At 38.3% G+C, this 27520-nt stretch overlaps 1 protein-coding gene across 1 annotated transcript; it reads right to left on the bottom strand.

Moving 5' to 3' along the window:
* Positions 1–688: 688 nt before the first annotated feature.
* Positions 689–26076, bottom strand: cntnap1 (contactin associated protein 1). The gene is made up of 24 exons (XM_059557507.1): positions 25777–26076; positions 17415–17516; positions 16451–16644; positions 16058–16211; positions 15248–15451; positions 14987–15171; positions 14702–14854; positions 13765–14026; positions 13451–13600; positions 13015–13186; positions 11939–12045; positions 11734–11853; positions 11453–11656; positions 10137–10293; positions 9441–9568; positions 8997–9170; positions 8660–8878; positions 8337–8576; positions 7385–7627; positions 7180–7307; positions 6997–7090; positions 6678–6908; positions 5965–6009; positions 689–4643 (listed from the first exon to the last, which is right to left on the bottom strand). The coding sequence occupies exons 1-24, from the start codon at positions 25838–25840 to the stop codon at positions 4444–4446; spliced, it is 3930 nt and encodes a 1309-aa protein (XP_059413490.1). The 5' UTR covers positions 25841–26076; the 3' UTR covers positions 689–4443.
* Positions 26077–27520: the final 1444 nt, after the last annotated feature.

The raw sequence follows: 27520 nt of genomic DNA on the forward strand, positions 1-27520 counted from the left end.
GTTTGGGGTGTATAATTTTTCAGGTTTTGGAAGTAAGTCTCACCAAGGCTGCATTTATTTGACCAAAATGTCAGTAAATACAGTGAAATATACTCTTAGAAAAAAGGTACAAAGCTGTCACTGTGGCAAAAGCTAAAATGTACATCTTTTTACCTTATTTACCCTAAATAACGGATATCTATACCTTAAAGACAAATATTAGCACCTTACATGTTATTACCTACAGTGTGTGTTTGTGTGTGTGTGTGTGTGTGAGATATATATATATATATATCACTTTTGATCAAATTAATGCAACCTTGCAAAACATCTTATTGACCCCATACCTCTAAAGGGTATTTTACTTAAATGGTATGTTTGCACCAAGTACCAATATCAACAAATAGCATATTGTTTACAGTGCAAATTGTGATAGATGCTACTTTAAAAAAGAATATATATATATATATATATATTTGCACTATGGATAAATTGCCTGAGAAACAGTGGGTTAGGTTCATGAAATAGTCACTGTTAACTAAGTTGGCTGTTTGCAGAAAAGAGACATACAGCTACTATTGTCACCAACATGACAGTCAGAGTGGAATTCTTTTTCCACGAGATAAATGGCCTACAAGATTTCAGATTTGTTCGAACAGGACTTAATATAGTATTTATGTAGTGCATTTGGAAAAGATGAAGAAATTACTTCACAGTGAATTAGTGGGTTTATACAGTATGTACATGAAAAAGAAAAAATGCATTAACTGTAAAGTGAAAAAAAAGACAATTCCCTACAAAACAGAGGTGAAGGTCGGTTATTAATAATACATTTCTCCCAATGAAACAAATGGATCTCATGTATCGATCAGTGATGCTGTTTTCTTCAGACATTCAGTTAAATGTATGTCAGTGAGGTAACTCTCTTATTAGCTGCAGTATTAACACAGATGTCACACAATACCTCATTAATACAACATACATGACACAAGCTAGTATGCCAGTCATTTACACTGTCCACTCACTTCTCATTTCACATTAACATTCATCTGGAGCAGACGGGGGTTTACATCTACTTTTGTCTGAGCATCACCAGACTTTGGTGTTCAATCATTTATACTGACTGCGTAGTTTTAAAAAAAAAAGTAAAGTAGGAAGAGACTCTGAGAGGTGTTTGTCCCTGTTAAATTTAATATTTCTTTACAGTAGCATTCCATTCTTCATTCAAGACACTCTTCAAAGTAAAAATGAAGTGAAAGTCCATATTCCACTGGTTTAGAGGACGACAGAAGAGAAGAAGTGAAAGAATGAGGGACACATTTTAAAAAAGAGGATGAAAATGACACAAAACCTGGCAGAGGTCATGAAGTTAAAGCTGGACTTAATTCATTCAGTACTCATATTCAAAATACTCTCACATGCCTGCCTTTTTTATACAAATTAGAATGATAAAAAGAGAAGTACACTTTATTTATACATATACATAAACAGCATATTCTGTGGGTGAATATTATGTGATCTCTTTGATAAAAGCTCTTATGGCTCTGTTAAAGAAACAGACTAAAGAACATGTGCCTGGTTCTGGAAGCAGCGGATTCTTCTTTTTCTTATTGCATTTCGATGAAAAGTGCAGTAGTCATGCAAAATGCATAGCTTCTAAAGATAATACATATTTGCTCTTTTGTTGCAATAGCTCATTTTACATCTGGAAAGCTGATGGAAGTGCTCTAAGCTTTTGCTAAGACCACCATCAAAACAGCTAAGAAGCAGCAGCAGCAGAAATAATGGTGTCCTAAAGAAAACACACAAATGAATTGATAAAAACCACGACTTTATACACGGGAGTCTTTCATCCACAGACCGTCTGTGGTGTGTGAAAGCCTCTTGACCTCGATAATCAGACTTGTGCTGAACTGTTCAGTGTTACTTGCTAAGAAAGCTTTCATATGTGACTTCATGTAAAAATATCAGCTGATTTATGATTATTTCTGTCCAAAATCCACCTGTAACAAACCACCATAACACATCCTCTAATACTCTAAAGATGCCGTTTTAGTATTTCTATCACTCAGTTATTGTTGATCCAAAGCTAACACAGTTCGTTCACCTTTTCCTGATCAATGTATTGATTATAGGCTCCACAGCTACAAGTGAACACATTCAGCCCACACAAGCTCATCACTAGAAACAGTGCAGACTGTCCAAAAAAGTTTTTTTCTTATATAGGCCAATAGACCCATCAATAAGGCAAAATTACCCGATCATCACTTAGAAATTAATTCATGATGTCATTTTTAAAGAAAACCCTGAATTATGGTCGGAAAACACCAAAAAAATATAAAACTTGCATACATTACAAAATTATTTTTACTTTTTTTAAATGAACTGAAAAAAAAAAGATATTATATTCAATTAGTTTTTATAAACGTATATATATCGGACATCCTTTTTGGGAATCACTGGTCTAAAATGCTTTATCATCAATCATGTGACATGAATATGATGTGGACTGAACAGAAGTATGACATCATTATACTCTATTATAAGAAACGATTTCGTTTTTCTTCGGCCCACAGGAAAAACAGCTTCAACTCCAATCGCTGATCTGTGGCATCATTAGAATCAGACACAATGCAGTTTTTACCTGCCCTCATTCATGCACTGTTAGGTTTGTAAAATATAAACTGAAACTTTATTTCAGAGTCAAAGAGTCTAGAGAAGGGCTTGAAAAGGCTGGTGTGTGTTGCTGTAGAAGCAGTGAGAGGAACATGTAGTGACATACAGTACAACACACCCTGTTCATTACAGCACTCACTGGGCTTTAGTCAAGAAACACTTCTATGTTTATCTTTCATGGAGCTGAAATTCATTCAGCTTGTTTCGTGAGGCCTACTGTGTGGTTTTTATAAAAGTCTCCTAATCTTTATGAATCTTATACCACACAAAGCAAGATGTGATATGGCTACCATCACAAAAACACCTTTCTGCAGTTTTTGATTTCTGATATCCCCAGACACGTTATTGTTCAGCACATTAATGTCATTGTGCTCTAAAGAAGCTGAAGCCATTCAAAGCATTGACTCTTCATCTCTTATAAGCGCTGCAACCAAATTTAGACAGTAGTAAAACACACAAATATGTATATATATATATATATATATATATATATATAGTTATATACCATTAGCTATGTGTGAGCTAATTCCTCCAAACATTAATAATGAAGATTCAGTGATGTTAAAACAGATATGTGTGAACATATCTACATTTTCCAAGCACTGTACTCTGAAGGTTGTTGTTGTGCATTTTGTGCAGATTCTCTCATGAACACAACAACATGGCTATCAAACACATTACTTCTGCTAGTACACAAGAATGAGCCAAAACTTTCACTTAGTATACACAGGGTTCCCACACCCTTACACCAATTCATTGTCAATTTCTTTTTCTTTTTTTTCTTTTTTTATAAAACAGATTTTTATTACAGTATGCTACTTCTTTTCTGGGCATAACTTAAACAAAAAATATTCTGTCTACAGGAATGTCTTCCTTTCAATTTTTTTTTATCAGTTTTCATTTTTCTGGTTTTCCAGCCAATTGGGATTTACATTTTTTTTTTTTAAAAATTTTATTATTGAGATTGCATTCACAAAAAGTGAATTTGTAACCAATAAAATATTTTTGAGATGGTCATAACTACTAAGATTGTTATTACAGACTACAGAAATGAACATGAATAAAGTTTAATCATTTGTTTATGATATTTAAAAAAATTTTAAATTATAGGTTTGATTTGATTTATTTTGCTGTTTTATATTGTGTCATTGAATATTCATGTTCATTTCTTTTTTTACATTGTTTTAGCGCTTTGGGTGTGAGAAAAGCACATTATAAATAAAATTTATTATTATTGTATTATTATTATTATTATAATGATTTTGTAAAAACAGTTCTATTGAGATTGCACACAAAAATCTTATTTCTAATCAATTAAATATCATCGTGATGGTCATAACTATATAAATATATATTTACAACACGCATTTCCAAGACTTTTCCACGATTGTAATCATTCCCAATACTGTTTTCTAGGCCCGGAAATCAAAATTGTTAAATACCCTGATGTTTCCTGATATCTCTATGACCGTGGGAACCCTGGATCGATCTTTCAAAGTTTCTTGTAATGTTGCTGAGGCACTTCAGTCGGCCTGCACTGCTAGTGCTCATTGATCAGATGGTAAATTGTCTCTAGCCTGCTTATTTTGAACCCTGCCACAAGCACCAAATATCAGATTACACTGTAAAAACAATGGGACAGAATAATAAATATAGTTACATTACCATAAAGGCAAAAGATACATAAAAAAAAAAAAAAAAAAAAATCACATTAGCAACTCATTCCTCAGTCTTCACCATTTACCTCCCTCATAATCACCAGCACTCCTCTCTTTTTCTCAGTCTGTGTTATTCATTGGGACTTTCCTCCTGTATTTCCGGTAGGTTCTTCCTATCCTTTCGCAGAGTGTCAGTGAGGGGTCGAGCGGAGCTGGGGGACTCCAGCTGCTTGGGTTCATTAGTGTGGTAACTGCCTTTATACCTGTACAGGTAAATGTAGAGGCCGTACAGGATCAGGAAGAGCAGCATCAGAGACACTGTCACGATTACTGTGGAGAAATGACACAGAGACAGAGAGAGCAGTTGTTTGCATTAAGCTTAATACTCTTACGCTGCTCTAGTTGAGCCGTCTGCAAATGATGGCTTAAACATAATTTGTATCATGTTGCAGAATTGAAAGGAGAGACTGCTGACGGTCAGCGCAAATGTACTCATAAGCTTTAAAGGGTTAGTTCACTCCAAAATTAACATTTTGGGCATCATTTACTGTTCCAAACCTGTTTTACTGTCATATTTTTCTCTTTGAAACACAAATGGAGAGTTTTCATGCAACCAAACTGATATGGATTATTTTATGATTTCCAAACATCCAAAATGTACCAACATTTGAGGTGGTCACTATTGTTATTATGGAAAAGAGCAGCATAAAGATTCTTCAAAATTATTTTTTTTTCTGTGTGTGTGTTCCACAAAATAACAGTATACAGGTTTGGAACAACATGAGAGTCAGCAAATGATGACAGAATTGTTCTTTTAACATCTTGACATCTTGTAGATTTTCTGTTTTGCTGTGAGAGCTGCTTCCACTTGTAAGGAGGATTAAGTGTGTGTGTGTGTGTGTGTGTGTGTGTGTGTGTGTGTAGGAGAAACAAGTCTTGTTTGTCCTAGAAAAGAGATGACAATCAGACAGCTAGAAAAAAAGAGGATTTGAGTGAAGCAATGATGAATAATTGCAAATGATGAGCAAGGATTCTGATAAATTTCTTTAGGAAAATGTTAGTGTTCAGTTGATTTCAGTTCAGTTAAAAAATGGTCTTGTTGTATTGTATTGATGAGTATTTACATTTTGAAATGATCTCATTAGTATTATAATAAAAGTTCTTTAAAACATTTACAACAAATAAAATTAACAGGTTAATGTAACAGTGACATATTTTGAAATATGGTCATTTGTAAAGATCTGATGCTTATTACACCTTGATTTATTCCACATACAGAATATTATCCTTATATGACATTTTATCACTGATTATACCAAATTTCTGTCAGTTGCAGAAGATCGTCTTTATGCAGAAGCTTATATTCCCATGAATGTTCCCTAATCCTGTCTTCTGCAAATTAAGAGGATTTTAAAAAGGTTTTAGCATCACAAACAGAAGATCAGCATGATTCGCAGTGCTGGCTGAAATGCTGAATAGGAATTAAAGAAAAGCAAGAAGAACAGAATAGATTAGTAAATATATTTAAAAATTGTTTTGAGGGATTTTTGCCACTTTTATTAGGAGGATGGTGGAAATCTGACAGGAATAAAAAAAATAGCGCTATATATGCTTTAAAACAAGATAATAATGAGTGTGACTGTAAACTTACGTGTCATCCAAGGAGGAGTAACATCATCATGAATGTAATAAAAGACTAAAAAGGAAAAAAAAACACTGAGGGTTAAAACCAACTTTTAATCACAGTGTAATGTACAATAATCATATACTATACTAGTAAAAAAATTATTTTTTAAAACGAATCCATACACTAACAGTAGTAGTAGTACTGTACATACACTAATAACTTGCTTAAAAGTAAATACATTAGACCATATCTACTTTACTTCACCCTGCACTTATTTACTTTCACTACTAATCAAATGTTTCGAGGTCAAATTTGTAATGTTTCTGAAAGAAGTCTTGCATTTAGTCTTGCATCTAGCTGCATAAAACAGTAATACTGTGAAATATAATTATCAGCTGCCATTATTCCATTCTTCAGTGTCATGTGATTTTACAAAATCATTCAACTGTAATATAATTGCTTGCTTCTCAAAAAACGTGTTATTATCATAATTGAAAAGGATTATTTGCTGAATAGAAAGCTAAAAAGAGCAGCATTTATTTGAAATAGAATTCCTTAGCAACATTATAAATGTCTTTACTGTCACTTTTTTTTTAAATCAATTTGATGTATCCTTTCTGAATAAAAGTATTAATTTCTTTCCAAAAAACAACAACAAAAAAATAAATAAAAACAACATTTGAATGGTAGTGTATGTTAGAAGGCAATCATGCGAATGTCTGGATATGTAATCTTACACAGGCCAGTGAACCAGGGGTCATCTTCCCAAGGGACATATCCTAAAACAGGGGGAAACGCCCCACAGTTAGACTCCACCACATAGCCTTGAGTCGTCACCGGTGGATTGGTTACATTAGGTCGGAAGTAAGCCTTCAGTGGAGCAAAAATATTATATCGGACCCCTGATATACAGCCCATAAAACCTGGACTGTTGTGCCTCTGAATTTCGTAGTCGACACCTCCCACCTCTACGAAAAAGAAAAGAAATCAGATCAGCCTATTAATGGCAACTTTTCATCCCCAGGCAACAAGTTAAGATCAATATGCTCATCTTACCCATGACTCGACCCAAGAATATAGACTTCGGTGAATCAAATCTGGGAATCTCTCCCGGTATTAACTTCTCAATCCATGGATCCATGTAATCCACCTAGATCCAGGTGCAAATACACATACAAACAGTGCACTTTTGCTATGCTTATAACTCTAGATGTAGTTTGATCTAGTTTGAGATCCTACCTGTGTCCATATGGTGTAGTTGTGTCGGGTGATGTTGACGAAATGAGGGAAGCCGTCGGCCATGTTTCTGTCAGTCAGCTTAAATTTGTAGCTTATTATCCCAAGCCGATATCTCAGCGAAAGAGTCCCTGCAATGGTGGTGAGATCAGTGCTAAAGCTAATGTTTCGTATGCTTCGGTGTGATGTGTTATGTGTGTGTGTTTACCATCTTTCTTAAGTAGGACGGCGATGTAATCATTGCTGAAGGAGCTGATATACAGCAGCACAGCTGGGGCCTGTAGAGTGCTGAAGCTGAACTCTATGTCGTCAGTTGTTGTGTTGTAGCCGAGGGTGAAGTTGTGCCAGTGAGGCTCTATCCAAAAGTTTGCCCACCATGCATCAAAGGAAATCGGCTCTTTGCGGATGTCATACCGCAACCACGCTCCCACGTCGAAGAATGCCCCAATATCTAAAAGGATGTGACAGAAGCAGAGATCACAGTGCTGTTTATGTCAGGTCATGTCTCACGGCCAATCCTCACACGTGATGATGTTACTTGCTTTTAGGTTAATAAAAATGGACATGATAGAAAAAGTTTGTCATAATAACATTTCTTTAGACTTGAAAAGAATAGACTTGTAACAGTTTGTATAATATTTTAGTACAAGAAGTTAATAATTTGTTATTATGCCTGATGAGCACATTATGAATCCTGTAGGCGAGTGTATTAAGATTTACTGAAAAAAATTAAATCCGCTCAAAGACAAAGATCTTGAATATTCCCACAGATTATCAAAACAATGCAGTTTAATTCACGGAACAGACAAATCCGTCACTGTTAGTCTGGATTTAGATGCTTAAAATGGAAAGTGGACCCAAAAGCTAAAGTCTGTCACTCTCTCTTTTTCAGCCAGTGAATCTCTCTTTAACAGATTCTCAGAGGGACCAGTTTCCTCAAATTTTCGATCCTTCACTTGAATCAGTTTGATCCTTTAAATCTCCTAATCACGGTTTCGTGAAATTTGTAATAATTAGTATTTTTTTTCCAGATAAGGATGAAAAGATATCATTTAAAATTTGCATATGTTTATTATGAAACGGCTGTAGTCTGTTTTGTGCCATGTCAATTTGTGCCATCATAAGTGTGAGAGAGCATATGCAAATGTGTGTTAACTCACCTAAATGACAGTAATAGCCGTCGAAGGCTGTGTTATTGCAGTCACAGGCGTATGAAGCGTAGCCATCAATGCACTGGCCTCCATTTCGACACGGTATGGAGGCATTCAGACATGCTCCGGTGCAGTTCCTACGTATGCCAGCCCTCTCGTCAACCTTACCCTCCAAATCCACAGGCACCCCGTTCATCCTCAGCCCACGCAGACAACCCAGAAAAGGCCTTAAGGTGTGATTGGCTGCCCCTGAATACAGTGCATGGTATCAACTGCTTAAAGCAATGTTTTCATATGAACTCTGCTAGAAACTCCAGCTCTATGATTCTTACCTACGATCAGGGGTTGAGTGAACTTCATAGTGATGTAGGTTTGGCCCGGAAACTTGTGAATGGCCGGAGGCAGGAAATCAACCTTGAGACGTGCCAATTTCACATTGATTTCAGCTTCCACATAGTGCCATTCATTATCATTGAGAGGTTTAGGAGAGCGCAGGGTCACGTTTCTAATCCCATCACCCACCATGAAAATGAAAATCACCTCAGTTGTAGCTGTGAAAATTTAAGCAGAAACTGCTAAAGGAGACATCAGAATCAGTTCATATACAGCATATATTTTTAGGCTTTTCAATGGGATTTACAGTCCCTCAGCCATGGAAACAACACTCACAATTGAGTTCAACTCGTAAGAAATTACGCAGGTGGTCATCTGAGCTTTCCACAAACACTCCGTTAGTTCGGTAGGTCCTGAAGTGGAACGTGATGTCAGCACTGGTCCCGGGCTTGAAGGTGGGGAATGTCAAATAGGTGGGCTTGGTGAACGCTATAGTGTGCCAGATACTCCCTAAGAAAAGGATTTCCCAACAGCAAATCAGTGCAAATATACAGTAGAATTACTCAAATCAACATTTTATGTTAATTAATTTATTTATTTGGTAATTATATGTTCAGTCAACCATCAAAATAAACCCCTATAGGCTCATTTAAAGCTTTGTGTTTATTTTGTAATAAATCAAATGATTGTACATTTCCCTTTACTCACACGTCAGAAAGAATCTTCTTATTATATAGACAGACTTTCATCCATTTCATCTTTGTAACATTCATTACTCACTGTCTCCATGGCAGTACAGTGCCCCAACACTGTAGCGCGCCTCTGAACCGGTGCGGTTCGTGTCTCCTATGACAATCCTCCTGACAGGCAGGTGGTCTCGGAACGACAGGTAGCCCTTATCTGAGTGCCTGGTGAATGGAAATCAGCCTTTAAAAGTAAATATTTAGCCCGCATTTATACACAGTTTGGGGTTGATTAAATGTATTTATTTGTTTTTTGAAAGAATTCTCCTAGGCTCACCAAGGCTGCATTTATTTGATTAAAATATGGTAATAATGTGAAATATTATTACAATTTATAATAACTGTTTTTTATTTGAATATATTTTAAAATGGCATTTATGCCTGTGATGTCAAAGCTGAATTTTCAGCCTCATTACTCCAGTCTTCATTTATATTAACATGTTGATTTGGATAGCATTTCTTATTACTGCACTGCACTTCTCAATTTTGAAGAAACTGAGACACATTTCCATATGGTGAGACACATTTCCATAATCCTGAGACACAGGATTATTTGTTTAATAGAAAGAGCAGCATTTATTTGAAATTATTTCCAAAAAAAAAAGTTCCCTGAGGTCCATTTATTTTCTATCTTCAATATAATATAATATAATATTAAAAACCACCATAGAGACATCATAAAAGGCATGCTTAGATAATAAAAAATAGTTTTGATTTGTTTATTCATTCTCACCATTGGCGGTAGTCTGCGTCACAGTTGCACCAGTACTTGGAGTCAGTGCAAGTCTGATTGACAGCACATCCACATTTCCCACTTTCAGGGAAAGCTCCCCCCCAGTATTCATGACTCTCATTATGCCGACCAATCCAGTAAGTGTAAGGCCGTCCACCTGTTTACAACAATAAATAAAACCAAAGAAACACTCAGTGCATACCTACTGTAGGCAAGCCAGTCTCACAAAGCAGGGAACCATGACAATTGGCCCCTACTACATAAACTCATTTCAATGGTAAAGGCTGACTGATACGAGTCCTATAGTTACTCAGCAGAGAAAAAGGCTGAAAAGGTCAGTGACACTAATTACGTGCAAGCTCCTTGCAGTTCAGCTGAGTCAGACCATCGAGTGTTTTTGCACTGATTGCCTTAAGATCCTAGCTAAGATCAATTCTTTAACAGCCATCTAAAATTCACAGCTATAGTTCCTTCTTATTTTACTATGCTATATTTTAGATACATAGTGATGGCTGCATATAGAGTACACTGTAACACAAAATTTAAATACATTCATTACTACTGTGGAATGCAATAAGTTGTTGATGAACACCATTTTCACTCTTTTCAATATAATGAAAGTGAATTAGGATTGGGGATTTCAAGCACCAAATATATATATATATATATATATGCAATTAAAGAAGAAACTTCAAGAAGAAACATCATAAATCTATCATTATTCCCTGTCTTTTCAAGGCATAAGTTATTCTAACTCAAATACTCTATTTACTATATACGTCTAGTGAGCTGTCAACTGCTATGACTAGATTTTGAATCAGTAAGTTGAACTCCAGAACCAGACCAGTTTGATTTGTGAACAATTTATTCAGAGCAGTTTTGTGTACTGCATTAACCGATTCATTGAAAAGATCCAGCTCGAAAACATAATTTGTTCATTAATTGGTCATTGCTAATTGCCTTGTGAATGCTGGTGATTGCAAGAGATTAAGAATTTCAGCGCATAATGAGTTAATAATAAGGATTTCAGTGAATAATGAGTAAAACTTTACACTGAATATATCATATAGACTGTATGGAACGTAGTGCAGGAGTCTAATCACATACTTAGAGTGGCTAAGATTGTCTTCAGAAAGTCACATTTTGAGAAGCAGTGATTAACCTCATACAGGTTTGGAACATGAGGGTAAATAAATCATGACAGAATTTTTATTTTTGGGTGAATTATCCCATTCATTTCAATCACTGACTATAAATGACTGATGATATTCCAGATACTGATTTCCAGCTGTCATTGTTCAAACTTTTTAACTTACGTGGAGTATTGAGGAGGCGTGACTTGTAGCAGGAGAACTCAATCCACTGTTCGCAGTATAAAGATGTGTTTGCTAGGGCAGTGACTTCATCCCACGATGCATTTACATACTGGAGGTCCCCAATATACGGTCGATCCATGGTGGAGCCGCTCACTTTGGTGCTTTTCATGCGGTTGTGCTCAATAACAGTCCATGATTTTTGCACTGGAAATATTATAGGGTAAACCTCAGCTTGTTGTGAAAAATCATTCTAAATTGCTTCTGTTTTACTTTATACATACACATATTGCAGTAGACGGTGAAAGGCTTGAGTGGTCCGCTCAGATCTGGATCTATGGTGTAGTTGCCTGACCAGTACTTCCCATTCAGTCTGTAGGCCTCACATGACTCCCTGTAGACCGCTGAGATGACAGAGAGAGGCTTGATTCTCATGTTTTACCAACAAAAAGTCAATACAGAGGAATCTCCTCAATGATGGACACTCACAGTTATGACAAACTTCCCCCTTGTAGCCAGTGTTGTTACACACACACAGGAAGTCATTCCAGGACTGAATACACCTGCCTTCATGTTCACAAGGGTTTGGACTGCATCTGTGAAAAAAAAAAAAAAAAACAAGAGTAGGTCGACATTTTAATAATGCACATCTCAAGATATTACATTGGGCATGTCATGTTTTCTTGCCAATACTGTTTTTGCCTATTGTACAAAATATGATTTGCAGGTGACACTATTATGAGATGAATCAACCTGAGGGTTATATTCTAAGCTCAAAACCCAAATACTGTTGTTATTTTTATCATTTAATCATCTTAAGATTTATCAGTGATTAATCCATCTAGTTTTTCTCCTTTGTGAGGCTTTGTTTCTGTTTTATGAGTATTTATATGATTATATGTTTGGATTATTGTTATTAATATTTTTGACAATAACTGACACTTTGGGGGAAAAAAAAGTATTTGTATTTTTATTTTGTAATCCAATCCAGAACGAATACTTACAATTATGTAAATCAAGATACAAAATCTTGTGAAAATATTAATAAATAAATAGATAAATAAATGGGAGTTTATGTTTAAAATAAGGAAAAAAATCTGTCTGTATGGAAAAAAAGTAATAATTTGAAGGTAAAACAAGATTATTGTCCTACCCCACTGACAGATGTTTTCTGGTTTCAGATCATGTTGATTAGACTAAATAAGTCATTTATAGCTTCTAAAGTAAATTGATATTGATTAAGGACTGTTTAGCTATTTGTACTGGGTTTTTTTTTTTTTTTTTGCATTTACATTTTTCTTATTATGTTCATCCTGATTGCCTATTACAGATCAAGGCATTAGACTTTGACGTAAGACATAAACACTAAACTTATATCACACACATGCAAGCTAGTTTTCAGATCATGGTGGTGACTTCCCACTGATATATATTGTTTTTTATAGAGCTGAGCTACTGATATGTCCTACAAGTGTACTTCTCTCCAACAGAAGCCATTTTGTATTTTACATGCTTCTATAATTGCGAAGACAGTGTTGGCAAAGCCCAACCACACAAACACACACCTATCAGTGATTCCGCAGGTGCCCAGCAGGATTTCGGCATATCTGCCCCATTTCCTCTGCAGCATGACATCTATATCCACCGGCTCATCATCTATAAAGATCTGCTGCATGCAGCCATGGAAGCGAGACAGCTTGGTCACACAGCGTGCCGTGTTATTGGTCTTAGGACAACCTGCAACACATCAGACATGGAAAATTAATCGAGTTATCTGCTATGCAACTGAAAGGCACTGAATGCATTCACATTTAGTATAGATTAGAAACATTAATGTAGCATTTATGGCATGTGCGTATTTATGTATAACATGAAATGTACATACTATTGCAAACACTAACATTGTTTCACAGTGATTTTTGAGGCGGTTTTACAGACTCCGTTTTAGTCATGTGGCATTGAATCATAACAGAATAATCCTCCTTAGATTCTGTTACTTACCCCCGAAGAAATAGCGATCTCCTGTACGAACCATGAAGGGGTTGGTGATCTTTAGTGGTGAGCTTTCATCTTCATCTATGGTGATCGTTAATAAGTTGTCTTTGGCGGTCAGGTCTACTGTGTGCCAGAAGCCGTCATTGAGACGGTACCCTGAGACAAGGCAAAATAGGATAATATTTACTGTACTGTATCTATTATATCTGGTGTTGGTTCTGCTAAACTCTTGGTCTTAAAGGGCTCCATTCAGTCCTCTCTTATAGAAACAGAGTTCAAAGTGTCATAATGAAAACTATGGACACAGTCCTCAATCATACCTGCAGCGAAGCGTAATCTCTTGTTTCCAGGCTGCATTAGAGTGACGTTGACTTGTCCTTCACTGAGGCCCAGCTCCAGAGAGCCCAACTCATCTGCAAACCTGGTGAACATCAGTAACCCTGTGTAGTCCCATGAGCGAAACTTAAACTTCACTGCCAGACGGTTCTTCCGAAAGAAGCCGGGGAGCTGCAGGTAGTTGTTGGGACCTGCAAAGGTCATGGGCTTCCAGAGGAGATCCCGGCAGGTATAAAGCATCTTTTTCTGAAGAAAGGCAGAAGGGAAGATGGAAACGTACAAATTAATATGACAAATATTTTTCAAAAGCAATACAATTGTCATCCAAATGTGACATAATATGTAGGATGACCATACGGCTCTTTTTCAGCTTCTGCTTTCTACAGTTTGTGTTAGAGCCATGCACGCTGTTTTCTTAATCCCGCTCCCGCTGAATTTCTTACCATTACTGTGTGCTCATGCAGACATTATAATATTGCATATAATTTTCACACATCAGGTAGCCGATATCAATAAGCTGAGTATTTAAATCACTTTGGATGCAGCTCGTGTTGGATGCAGGGTTGCCAGATCTGCATTTTTTCCATGGATTTGGACTGATATTAATCTGTTTCGGCAGGTTGATTTTCTTCCCTGGGTTAAAGGTTTGAAATATTGTATAAATTACATTTGACTCAAATGCTTGTATTGAAACATTTTGCATTCTACCTATAATAAAACTGTGGCAGATGTTAAGTTTTGTGAAGGAAGGGCACTGTTAGGAAGCCTTTTAGCTTGGTTTATACTGGGACTGTAAAAGTTATTTTAGGTATGGAAATGACATATAATACCCTAATAATAAGTGATTCTTCATCTCTTAATAATTCACCCACACTATGCTCTTGCTGTTGGTAGTGTGAATTTAAAGAAATCTTAGCATACCTTTTTAGGAGCTAGTCGAATTTCAGGCTCCTGATACTGTGTCTTGGAGATGATATTGATTCCATTGATAAATACGTTTTCCATGCAGCCACGGAAGTTAACCTTACCAGGTAGATGGGGCACGTCTTTCTCAATCACGCCACCAACATAAATCTAAAGAGAAATGGATAATTGCAGTGATCAGGATGCAGGGAACATTGATTCTTCATTTAAATCTTCTGAACAAATGTGAGTAATTTAGTCAAGTGTGCATTAATAGTCTATGTGTTTGATCCAACATAACACCTGTTTGTCCAGATCAAGGTGCTGGAACTCTCCGTTGAGGATAGCAGTCTCTGTCTGGCTGTCCAGGGTGAAATTAACCTCTCGTCCGTAACGCTTGATGGTGACATAGTGCCAGTGCTGAGTGTCCAGCAGGTTTCCCAGCATCATTGTGGTCATCCCATTGGTGTTATGGACAGTGCTACTCCCTGAAAAAGAGCAGAAATACATGGCCTGTGATTGCAGATAGAACGATAGACAGATAGATAGATTTGTGATCATTACCCAGACTGATATGTAAGTAGAGGCGTCCTGTCTTTAGCTCCAGAGTAATGGAGTCTCCCTGCAGACCTTCACTGTGCAGGAGAATACCGTCCTTCTCCAAGGTCTTAAAGTTTAAAGCGTAGCGGTCCTGAAGTGTCCTCATTCTACCCCGTGGGAATGAATACGCCACCATGTCATCCCCCTCAAACTGCATCACATATGAGTCTGTTAGGGTCAAAGAGTATAAAGAAGACTGTCAAAAACTGTATTGGAAGATGTTCTTCATCTTAAGAACCAAACACAAAATTGGCACGCCAGTTTGTCTAGTTCTACTAGTTGAGTGACAGGAACCCAGATCATCAAGGGGTACACTTGCTCCCTAATTGCTTCGAGCTTGCATAAATGAGTATAAGACAATGTTCATACAGTAGTTGTTGAATTTACAAATGAATATTCAATTAATCCATAAGCTTAACAGGCAGTATGTGTGAGTGCTTGATATTGTATCCAGAAAAAATATAGTTATTTTATGCATTGCAAAGATATTAACATTTAAATGACACACTGCATGTACACACACACAAACTCATGATTTCCAGTATTAATATTTAAAAATCCTTAAAAAAACATTAAAGTAAAAATGTTATAGTATGTTCCCTTTCAGTCGGAAAATGACTGAAAATGATCTTATGCCATTTTACTTCTAAAGCACATGGATATATTTACTAGAAAACAATACCAAAACACTGATTAAAGAAGATAAAGTTAAGATGAAGTTCCTGGCAGCTGATAAAACATAAGCTGCTGCCAGTAACTCAGTGTGCAGTTTACCGTAAGGACAGCCATAGAACTCTACGCGAAGGCCGATCTTGCCTCCGTTCTCAGTATTCCAGCCCATGGGATAGATGCGCAGATGTTTGGCAGTGAACGCATAATGAAAGACGTTCCTCTTCACCTGGTAGTAATTCCAGTTGCCAGGCAACGTCTGAGAGATACAAAAATCTGCTATTAGAGGCTCTATAAATGTTACGCACCATTTAACAAACAACTGCTTCTCTCGCCTACAACTAATCCTTCATCAAAAACGTAAGTAAACTCTAAATTCTGAGTCAAAAATGATACAAATGCATGACTCTGAACAACTAAACATCAAGATCATTGATCAGCACAAATCATACAAACACTCTCTTTCCAAACACTCATAAAGCATAGATTATTTTTTACCATGTTGCCTCCTTTCATGACATATGGAGTCCATGCGTCAAATCGGTCCCCGTACAGCAGCATGTATTTGGTGACCCAGTCATAAGAGTTGAAGGTACCCTGAGTAGCAATGGCCATGATACGATACTTCCTCCCCAAGTCAATCTGCATCCATGGCTGCCTGTCCCGAGGGGACGGAGACCAGCCGCTGCTCCCTACATCATCACATTTACATTCATTCATTTAGCAGATGCTTTTATCCAAAGTTATTTACAAATGCATCATCACACAAACATTTGAGAAATTTGGTTAAAACAAAACATTCTCGAGCCATTCTTGTCATGGGCTGCAGGAACCATTATAGTTGGTAGGGCCTTGGTCCCTATTTTTGGCATTCATAAATTGATAGATATTGAAAAAAATCTAAATAATCTATATTATTTTTGTATTTTTGAGTTCTAAACAATAAACAGAAATTTCCCAAATCCCCTGTGTGTTTTTGGCACTTCAAATAAAGCAAAACGTTCAAATTGTTATTTTTCTCCACCAACCAATTAAAGTTATGCCTATAGAATCCCTCATTTAAATGTGTATGTCTACAGCAGATCTTATTTTACAGATTTAATGACAGGTCAAACTAAACAAATAAAATAAAATAAAAGTCAGCATTTAGTGCAGCATTCAACTCTGTTTCAAGTGATTTTGTGACATTTACTTTCTCTCATACACTATATTATTTTCGTTTTTATTCATAGCTCCTTTATGTTAGATATAGTTACAAATGCTTTTATTCACAAAAAGCAAGATATTTTGTTTCAAAAGGCAACCCATCCAGCAGTCTGCTAGTAGTTGTAGTGGCTTACAATGTATCTGCTAATTCTAAAAATCAGAGGAGGAGGTTAATATTACTTCACTTTATTATTCTCAATAAGATCTATTCAAACTTATTTCCGCAACCCATGCTTTTCATGGTGTAGTCACTTACCATACAGTTTGGCAAAGTGTGCAGAGTAAAAAAAGTTATATCTGGAGGAAGCATGGAAAGAGGACGCGTAGAGCGGAGAGATCAGCGGATCTAAGCATGGCCCTGAATAAAGAGAAAGAAAAAGAAAAATTACTGGAAACAATTAACAAGAACAGCATTTCATAAAAGCATTATGAATGAATTATGAAAGCATTATCATAAAAGCAAAATGAGTTTTTTTTTTTTTTTTTTTACTTCTGACACAAGATTTTAACGGAAGAACACAATGAAACTAAGTTATGTACACAAAGTACCTGCAATAAATACTTTTCATTTCTGTTATGTATAATATTTCCAACATAAATTGCCATTTTTCAAATTAAAAAAATATTTTAGCTGCATATATGTTGATGATATACAGTTTATCCAATTCATAGCACCACCACAAGCGCAATAAAACCACTCTTTCATAAGACCTGAGTGTCTGTGATTTCAAAAGTGAAAAATTGACTGGAACTGCTTATTGGTCAACATAATGTAATGCTTTGGCTGTTCTAGCTGAGATTATTACTAGGCCTAATGAACAACAATGACACGGGATTGCACTCAAAATGGCATATAATCTACCATGTAACCCTATTAACTGCCAAAACAAACAACAATACATATACATCTTCGAGACTGAGAGCAAATTACTGTAAGCTCAGACAAAGAAGTACCATGTTTAAATATTTTGCCACGTGCTTGAGCAACTTAAAATACAAATCTGTCTAAGAATTAATGAATGGAATTTTACATTTTTACAGCATAACTGTAAATACATCTATCAAAGATTGTATTATTGCTCTTAACTTCCAGTCCTGGCATCCTCGCCTCCTTCACCGTCCTTTTATGACTGTTTATATTATGAAAAAAAAAAGCTTCAAGCAAAAAACTTCAACAACATTAAGATTTAATTTCAGAATAATGGAAAATAAATAGATTATTTGTGGTATAAAGAAGCTGAGGATCCATTGCATATATGTGCACATAAATGTGCACTGCAAATGAATCATGTGTGAAACAGGCATTGTTACATACAAAAATATGTGTGTTACTTAGTGGACAGTTAGAACATTAATAAGGCCCTTTTAGCAAGTCTTGCCATGTCATTTCATCAGTCCCTCTGATGCACAAATCCCTGCTTCAATTAGGTCTGGCAACATTTCAGCCTAATCTAAACGGCAGAGTCAGATAAACCCACCTCAATCTCACCCTCTCAACAGAGCTTTAATAAAGCCATAAGCCCAAATGGCATCGCATCTCACAGCCCATCTACCTCACCTATCTAACAACAGATGACACACAAACCAACAGGAGTAAGAGAGGAGGACATGAAGAGAGATTGCTGACAAGCTAACAAGATGAAAAGACAACCAAGAGAAAAGACACAGACATGTGGACAGAGACAAAAAGGCCCTGTAATTCATGAACAAAATGATTGCACTGGTCTACAAACAACATAAGTCAAACTGTATCCTCCACCCAAAATACTGTATTCTTTAACAATTATTTGTGTATCAGATGTTTTTTATCCAAATAAACAACAAGTTAAAGAGTACAACAACAAATAAGGAGATCATATCTTATTGAAGCATCATAGTTCATATGGTTCTACAGAAAAGCACAAGCAAACAGCTTACAGACAGTAGAGTAGTATTTATATGGGGTTCATTTGAATAGTAAATGTCAAGTCATGTCACCCTTATTTATACAGCACTTTTTACAATGCAGAACATGTCAAAGCAGCTTTACAGTATTAAAATTTAAACTTATAATTTAAACACTGCAAAAATGACAACATCCTGCTAAAAATGTTTCCTGAAATGTTATCAGTCTTATTGTAAGGATTGGACCTGTTTTGTCATGTGTTTCAGTTCCTGTTTTGCCTTATTTGGTCTGTTTCCTGTCCTTGTTTAGTTTGATTATTATTTGATTCCCCGCACCAGTCTGTCCATCATTATCCTGTCTTTTTTAAGCCCCAGTGTGTTCAGTACACCCAAAGCCCTACCTCCATCTCCCTGCGATGCGGAGCATCAGCCTGAGCCCACCATTGATGGAGAGCCATTTCCTGCCCCGATCCACAAGCCAGTGCAAAGCTGAGCGACTGAGTAGAGGATCCCCCTGGACGTAGAACTTAACCTGTCAGACCAGGTGTGAGAGCGGGCGACTGTGCCCACCTCGAGGGAGCAAGCCTTGGACAGTGAGAGCGCAGAGTGGAGCTCTGCCCACTGCAACAGAGGGTGAGGTGATAGTGCATCTGGGGTGACTAGACTTTGAGGGGGACCTTATTGACTGGGAAAAATAAGCTGGAAGCCGATTTGCCCCCTCTCCTTTCTCCTTCGTCTCTGCTGGTTCTGTCCAGCCCTCCGTTGTCTCCAGTCCCCAATTCCAGTCCAGAGTGGGTCCCGTTTCCCAGTCCAGCAACGAGAGAGATTCAGTCCCCAAGTCCAGCCAGGAGTGGGCTTTGAGTCTGGAGGGCAGCCCTGAAAGCCCGGAGGCTCATGAATGTCCACCCACCCATCCACTCCTGCCTCCTCCACCACTGTCATCTGGCAGCCCCTCTGCTCACCTTCAGCCCACCATCAATATGGTGTGAGCTCCGTTCTACCATCCTCTATCATCACCATAGCTGGAGAATCCCTCACCTCCACCTCCAGCCTCCGAGGCCCGGACTTCGCCTCAGCCTGTAGACCCAGCGGCTCCACCTCGGCTCCGCTCCCTCATCTCCACCATAACCCGTCGATCCACTGGGCTCCCTCGTCCCTCCGGCTCTGCCTTGGTCGGGCGTCAACCTGCCATCACCTCCTCTGGCTGCAGCTCATCGGTCCTTCCTCTCGCTAGCTCCACCTTGCTCCTCAGTCATTATGGCTCTGCCGCAGATCTCTGGATCTCCGCCTCAGTCACAAGAGCCCTCAGCTCCACCCTGGCCCCCCGGATCCTCGGCATCCCCCTGGCTCATTGGCCCTCCATCTCCATCATGGGCTCCTACAACACCTGGTCCGCCAGCATTGGTTGACCCCCTGGAGTCGGTGCCCATTCCTCATCCATGGCTCCTCCCTCCGTCGGCTCCACCGTGGGTCATCATGGCTGGGGCCTGGGTCCAGCTGTGCTCCTCCTGATCCAGGTCCTTCCTGTCTCCTCCCTGGTCTCTGTCTACTGGCCCCCTCCTGGGTGTCTATCCTCCTCCTGAGCCTCCTCCCAAGCTCCCACCTGTGCCTCCCTATATTGTTGCCTACGGTGCGAGGATGCACCTTCCGGGAGGGAGCGAAATGTCAGCATTGGCCTCCTGTGTTCTTCCATTATGTGACACTTATAAAATCACCATTGGGGATGTATTTAAAGGGAAGAATGGTTCATAAATAAATACAACCATTGTGTGCCCATATAATCTTAGCATAAATGATTTGGCTTGATGTCTGCAATGGGCGGCTTAGGGAGACTATTCATCTCGAGCTCCGATAGCCCCTTTATAGACTGAAAGATAAATATGAAAAAAAGGAGGAGATGGGGAGGAGGAGGGATGCCGAAAGAACAAACAACGGAAGTGGTAAGAGGCTATCTTTTATACTTGGATATTAATTGGAAAATTATATGGGCGTACTCCTCCAAAATTACGTTAATAATTTCACGTCTAATCTTACAATCCTTTTTTTCCCTTAAGAATACAGTTGAGATTGACTCAAGCTTAATTTGTTTGATAATAATTAGCTTCTAAAATAACAGAAGTCCATTATGTAATGTTCTTATATAATTGTGTGTATTTCTCAGTGAGGTATTAACTGTAGCTACCACAAAGAGACTGCTGGAGTCAGACTGCTTAACACAGCAGAGGTTATTAGTATTCTGAACACTGCAACTGCCGGTGAGGGAACAGAGGAGGAAAAGAAACAGTTTGATACAAAGAGAGCGAGAAATGGAGAAATGGAGAGAGAAAGCAAGTAACATAACAGAATACTGCATGAGTCATCTAGTTTATTCTCAAGTTATTTCAATTCCCATGTGATGCACAGTCCCCTGCTCTGTCATCTTTCAGCTTTTGACTTGCCGGATTCATCAAGCCATGAACTCCATTATGAAAGACTTCTGAAAGAAATGGCTTGTGGTGGAAACATCCTGTGAATATTCCTTTATTCCAGCTGATCCATTGGAAGAGCTGCACATCTGTTCCCTGAGATTTGACTTGCTAGTGAAAGACATGCTGACTGACAATGACCTTGGCTGTTCAAAGAAGGTGTGTGTGTGTGTGTGTGTGTGTGTGTGTGTGTGTGTGTGTGTGTGTGTGTGTGTGTGTGTGTTTGGGGGGGTTTGGTCAGGATGTGGCCTTGATACACAGCTAGTCAAAGGAAACAATTATTCATGCTGTGGAATTGTATGATTCTATGATATCTGTAGTTTTTGGAAATTGATATATTGAAATAAATGTATGAATCTATATATCAATAATCAGTATTTGAACACATTTCGAAGTAATCATCATAATAATGCAATGCAATACAATAATATAGGGGGAAGTCGTGGCTTAGTGGTTAGAGAGTTTGACTCCTAACCCTAGGGTTGTGGGTTTGAATCTCAGGCTGGCAATACCATGACTGAGGTGCCCTTGAGCAAGGTGCCAAACCCCCAACTGCTCTCTGGGTGCTGCAGCATAAATGGCTGCCCACTGCTCCAGGTGTGTGTGCATGTGGGTGGGTTAAATGCAAAGCACAAATTCTGATTGGCTGTATGGCATGTCAGTTTCACTTTTTAGTGCTATAAGAATAAGCTTAAAAATCCATGTCAAGATCCACGTTTAAGGTTCTCGTCTTAGATTAGCCTCACTTTCATACTGTCCCAAAAGCACCAGTACAAGTGCAGTATTCTGATTCACATTAGGCAGATAAATTAATCGACTGAATGTGTCCCAGCCCTATCTATCTTTGTAAAATATGAGATGCAGAGACTGTCTGTCCCTCTTCACCAGCTCTGAGATCAATGATCTCCAGTCTCCACCCTGTGCTATTCTTTCCCCACTAGTAGCTGTGCAGTGCAGAGAGGAGTGCCTGCCCTGCAGGAGAAGCATTGCAGTTATTAAAGCGCTCAGTGCAGAAGAGCTGCGAGGTAAACTGGGAATAAGCAATGACAGGGTCATGGAGATATGTGCAGAGACTTGCACATAGACATGCTATTTAAATACAAAACCTACTAGTGAGCTACCTCTCTTCCCATAGCTCACATAAGCAGCAGCCTTCTATAGGAGCATCCTAACTGTTATGGAAGCTAATAAGTGATGGATTCAGAATGCTCTTTTCAGTCAGCAACTGTGCACACCTTGCAAATAGCACAGCATGCTTGCCACACTATTGATTTCAGTAGCGTGATGTTAGCATGTTGCACAGTGCAATTATTTAATCATAAAAACACAGCATACATACAAATCGGATGAACACTGGGCTATTTAAAATAAATAATTTCCAGTATTTTATAAAATATAAACCACCCTTGTTTTGTTCACCTGCTTTTTTTCCCCCAGTGAACGTCTCCCATTGCATTCTGGGACTGTGTTCTCTGTGAAGGTCACAAGCGATTCTGCTTTACAATCTGGCTAAGAGGTGTGTCCCAGTTTGTGTTCACACTGAACATTCCAAAAAGAAGTGCACTTCAAATTCCCAGATAACACATTTATTTAAAACTATGAAGGGTTTTTTTTCTTTCTTTTTTTTCAGTTGCACAATTTATTAAATCTATAATAAAATAAATGAATATATAATATATACAATAAAAACAATGTCTAATGTCTGATTTTCTGGTTTTCCTCGTGTCCGGTTTCCTCATTTTGTTCACTTGTGCCTTGTCAATTATCCTCATTTGCTTGTGTATTTAGTTCTGTTCTTTGCAAAATTGAAGTTGAGCCTCTGAGGTCACATGGACCATTTTACCGATGTCCTTGCTATGTTTGGGTCTGGGAACATTTCAGTTGTGTTGCTGTGAGGGTCAGAAAACTCAATTTTTCATCAAAAAGATCTTACTTTGTTTTCCAAAGATGAAGCAAGGTCTTACATGTTTGGAACGACATGAAGTGAGTAATTAATGACAGAATTCTTATTTTTGGGTGAACTATCCCTTTAAGTCTTGATAACCTGTAAGTCATCTGTCTCTTGCTTCCACTCACTAAATCTGTGCTCACAAATTGGTGATTTTAATTGTTGCAAAATACCTTGTTGAAATTTTAATCTGTACCATTTCACTCCCTTGTGATGTTATTTTTTTCACTCTCAGTTGTTCCTTCTCTTTTCCTCCAAAGACCTTGGCTGCCCTCCGCTCAAAGATAAGAGAGAACAGTGACACATGTGAAGCGGCTCCTTGAATGCTCTCTCTCTCTCTCTCTCGCTCTGTCTCTCTCTGTAACACAAGTGTTGAATTACAGGCACTCCCCCAGTCTCTGCAGGCTGATGCAGCACTTTGCTGTAGGAGAATCAAGTGCATATCACATGAGCTATCTTTCATCACTGGGAGGAGGCCGCAGTACACATGGGTCTAGACTAAGATTGCTAGTTCAGATCAATCTGTTTGGGCTGGCTGAGATTTGAATTATCATATAGGTGTAGAGGCTATGGCTACATTTTTAGCATGGTGAATAGAAACCAGGGGGGATCAGGTTGGTATGAATTATTCATAACAGGACTTGCAGCACAGTAGGTGGCAGTCTTTGAATGAAATAAAAGCTCAAAGATTACTTCAAAATACTGAGTCAATCTAAGACACCGCAGCACATTTCTCTACAGTGCGCACACACCCACTTGACACAGACTAAAAATACAGACAAACCTGTCCCCTGCATCTTTTACACCTTTTGTTTTTTGCCTTTATTTAACCAGGAGAGAACCTCACTGCGATTAAGAATCTCACCTTCCTCCATTCTGGATCTAATCTGTAGCCTAGTTTCAAATCCAAAACATTTACTCTCTATCATCATCTCACCAACCACCCTGCCTAAAATCAGCCTACAGACAGACATGGCATCTTCAATCTCAATAAAAATGTAATTTTCAAGGCTTTTTTTCTGTGTTGACATAGAACCCGTTTTCAGTTTGGACAGTTTCCACTCCCTTCCAAAGATTTATGCCAAATACGCTGTTTGTTCGGTCTCATTTCCCTGCTCAGTGCTGCCTGGATTATCTTCTTTACACAATACGTCACACTGAAGCTCTCATTGTTGTCAAAGTAGTGAAGTGGGTGCCTAGCAAAAGCCCACTTTTGGGATTTCACAAAAACTCATTCTTTCAAAATACAATGTACTATTGTTCTTTATGCAAACACTGTATTGAAAAACAGTTACTAATTAATATAAGTAAATGTAATATGATTTGTAAAAAATTTAATAAGAGCTGATATGTAAACAAGGAGATCTGTTATTTAAGGGACAGCAGGGTAATTTTAAGCAAACTGAAAAAGAGTGCTATTGATATGAGATCATATGCAAAATAAGATAAAACTGCTTGAAAAAAAAAATTATCATCAATATACATTAAATGCCCCCTTAATTATAGAATGAATATCCAAATAATTTTAAGTACATACACATTAAAACATCACAAGCTTTCTTGCTGCACCAAAAACTAACCTCACCTAACTGTGGTATTTTGTAGAGATTTATTAAATCATAGAACAGAATAGCCTACTGCTTGTGTTAGGAAATATTTTGTGGTTTGAGGATTTAAATGCTGTCTTGAAGGTAACCTTACGTGAGGCTTCGCATGCAGTGTTCTACGTCGTCATGTGAATTTGGGATTTCGGTGAGTTAATGCGCCCGCCCTCTGTCTCCGCATAGGGCTGCTCCCACAAGCAACTTCACGCAATGCGAGCCACGCCATTTCAAATGCACCGACAATCTCAACTTTCCCCCCAGTAAGACACTAAAGACACGGCTAATTCCGCGAATACATGCTTTCAAGAGTCTCTGTTTAACAGCAGGACGGTGTGTCCTTCGCGCGTGTCCCCTGCGCAAGGCGCACCTTTCCATGCAGAAACTTGTTCAAGTGAGCGCGCAGAAGCACTGCAATGCAGAAAGAGCCCGTAGTCACAGGCTAAGTCGCGAGCCCGGACTCAGGACTACAACAGTGCTTTACTTTCAGCCGAAACCCTCTGGATTTATTCATCTAAATATGGATTAGCAAAAATTTTTACAATTTAGCGCGGATTTAAAACAATAGGCTACATGCTTCAAATATAGCAATTTTGAGATCAAAATCATTATGTCATAGTTTTACTAATGCACCTTTTCTGATAGAGAATAACAGTCACGTTCATAGCAAATAAGAAACACTGAATTTGCACTGCATTTTGCATCTGCGGTTTGACTTACGTGACGAGCAATGCTGAAAAGCGAGAAATAGTAAAAGGCTTGGGGCAAGAATTTTGATATCCATCCTCTCCGGGAGATGGAGTCTCTCTTAGATGAGCAAATCAAATGTTATCCTCTCCTCGTCACCGGACAGTACAGCATCGTTTATCCGTCCTTTCGGCCAACTTTAACTCTCTCGGCCAGGTTGGCGATAGACTCGCTCGCTAGAGGCGGGAGCGCGCGTGAGATAGTGGTGCTGGTGCTGATGCTGCGCTTTGGCGGGAGCGCGCATACTTTCATTAAACCAAATTCCTTGAAACTTGGGAAGTTGTGACAATTTGGTCGAAATACATATATAAAATCTCTTTTATTACATACAGAGGGAATGTGGAGTCGTATGGTCTGGGTAGACGGTGGACAGTCACGAATTTAGTGCCCGGGTTCACAGTGAGGGAGGGGCGCAAGATGAGAACAGAAAGAAAAAAAGTTTTGGACTCAAGCAGTTCGTCATAGTGATGAGAAGTCCGAATCATTTCCGTGAATCGGTTCTTTTGAACAGAACCTCTTAAAATGATTATTTTACGTAATGTCGAGATTACGTTGCTCCTGACATCCTTGTTATGACTAGGCACATAAATTGAGTTAAATAAAAATAAAATTTAAATAAAATTAATATTTAGTAATAAGGATTCTTTATCGCCATGTGTCTCACTTAAGTTTGTTACAGCCTTAATAAACCATTTAACCAGTAACGTGCGGTGAAATCTTGTCATGGGTAGGCTGTGACCTATCAATGTGTGGAATATATGTTCATATATTCATTCAGTTAATTTAGCAACCCAAGTTCATATCAGGCATCATCAGATCGCTGCCTGCATTCAGCAAAGTCAGTCATGTGAGGCTAAGGCACAATCAAATATAATAATCAAATTAATGGACACATCTATCTTGTGACTTATACAACAAACAAATGTTTTGTGCGGGACACAGAGAAGGAGGCGGCGCGGCAGCCTAGTCACTCCATCAAAATGCGCAAACGCGCACAGACAGCCACGGCGCACACACACACACACACTTTTGGTCTGGTGACGGCGCACCAGGCTACAGTCAGAAAACATTGCGTCAGCAGTACAGCTTTAAAGTACAAAAACAGCTTATTCGCTCCTACAAACTGCTAGGCGCACACACCGACACGCAAGTATACTCGATGCTAGTATTCGGGAAGCGCGCGGATTGAGTGAGAGCGAGTAGATCACGTGACATGAAGCAAGCTCGGTCTCTGCCTCAATGTTGATAATTCAAGACAGCATGAGAACTGACTGCGCATGCGCAAATCTACATAAACTACGTTCTATGGACCAAAGAGGCACCGCTCACCTCTGCCTCAATGGCCATGGCTTTTGAATTTCCTGCATGAAACAACGGTTTTTAGGAGCAAACAATGGCAAAATGAGTATATTATGTGTATTCCTGAAAATTTTTGTTACAAAAAATAATATTTGGAATAAAATTAATGCAATTAATAATGTGGTGAATTAATGAAGCTCTTGGAATTAATAAATGTAATGTCAACATTTCCTTTGGTGAGGCACTGCCTACCCTGCCTACCCTGACCGCACGTCCCTGCATTTAACCCTCTCAAGGCAGGCGTAGCTGATTTGCAACAGTTAAAAACTAAAAACCTTATTACTCCAGATACATATTTTATGTATCTGGAGTACTAAAAACTTTACTAAAGGTTACTAAAGTTACTAAGTTACTAAAA

This window comes from Carassius carassius, chromosome 1 (assembly GCF_963082965.1).
Source record: "Carassius carassius chromosome 1, fCarCar2.1, whole genome shotgun sequence".
Taxonomy (NCBI): Eukaryota; Metazoa; Chordata; class Actinopteri; order Cypriniformes; family Cyprinidae; genus Carassius; species Carassius carassius.

Bases quoted from the DNA above. Each gene is read 5' to 3' on its own strand.
- cntnap1 (XM_059557507.1), bottom strand. From the start codon at position 25,840: ATGGATATCAAAATTCTTGCCCCAAGCCTTTTACTATTTCTCGCTTTT. The intron at 14,027-14,701 runs GTATGCTAAGAT...GCCTTTCTTCAG, and splicing joins TTCGACTAGCTCCTAAAAAG to AAAAAGATGCTTTATACCTG. The intron at 6,909-6,996 runs GTAAGATGAGCA...TCTTTTTCGTAG, and splicing joins ATTCTTGGGTCGAGTCATGG to AGGTGGGAGGTGTCGACTAC.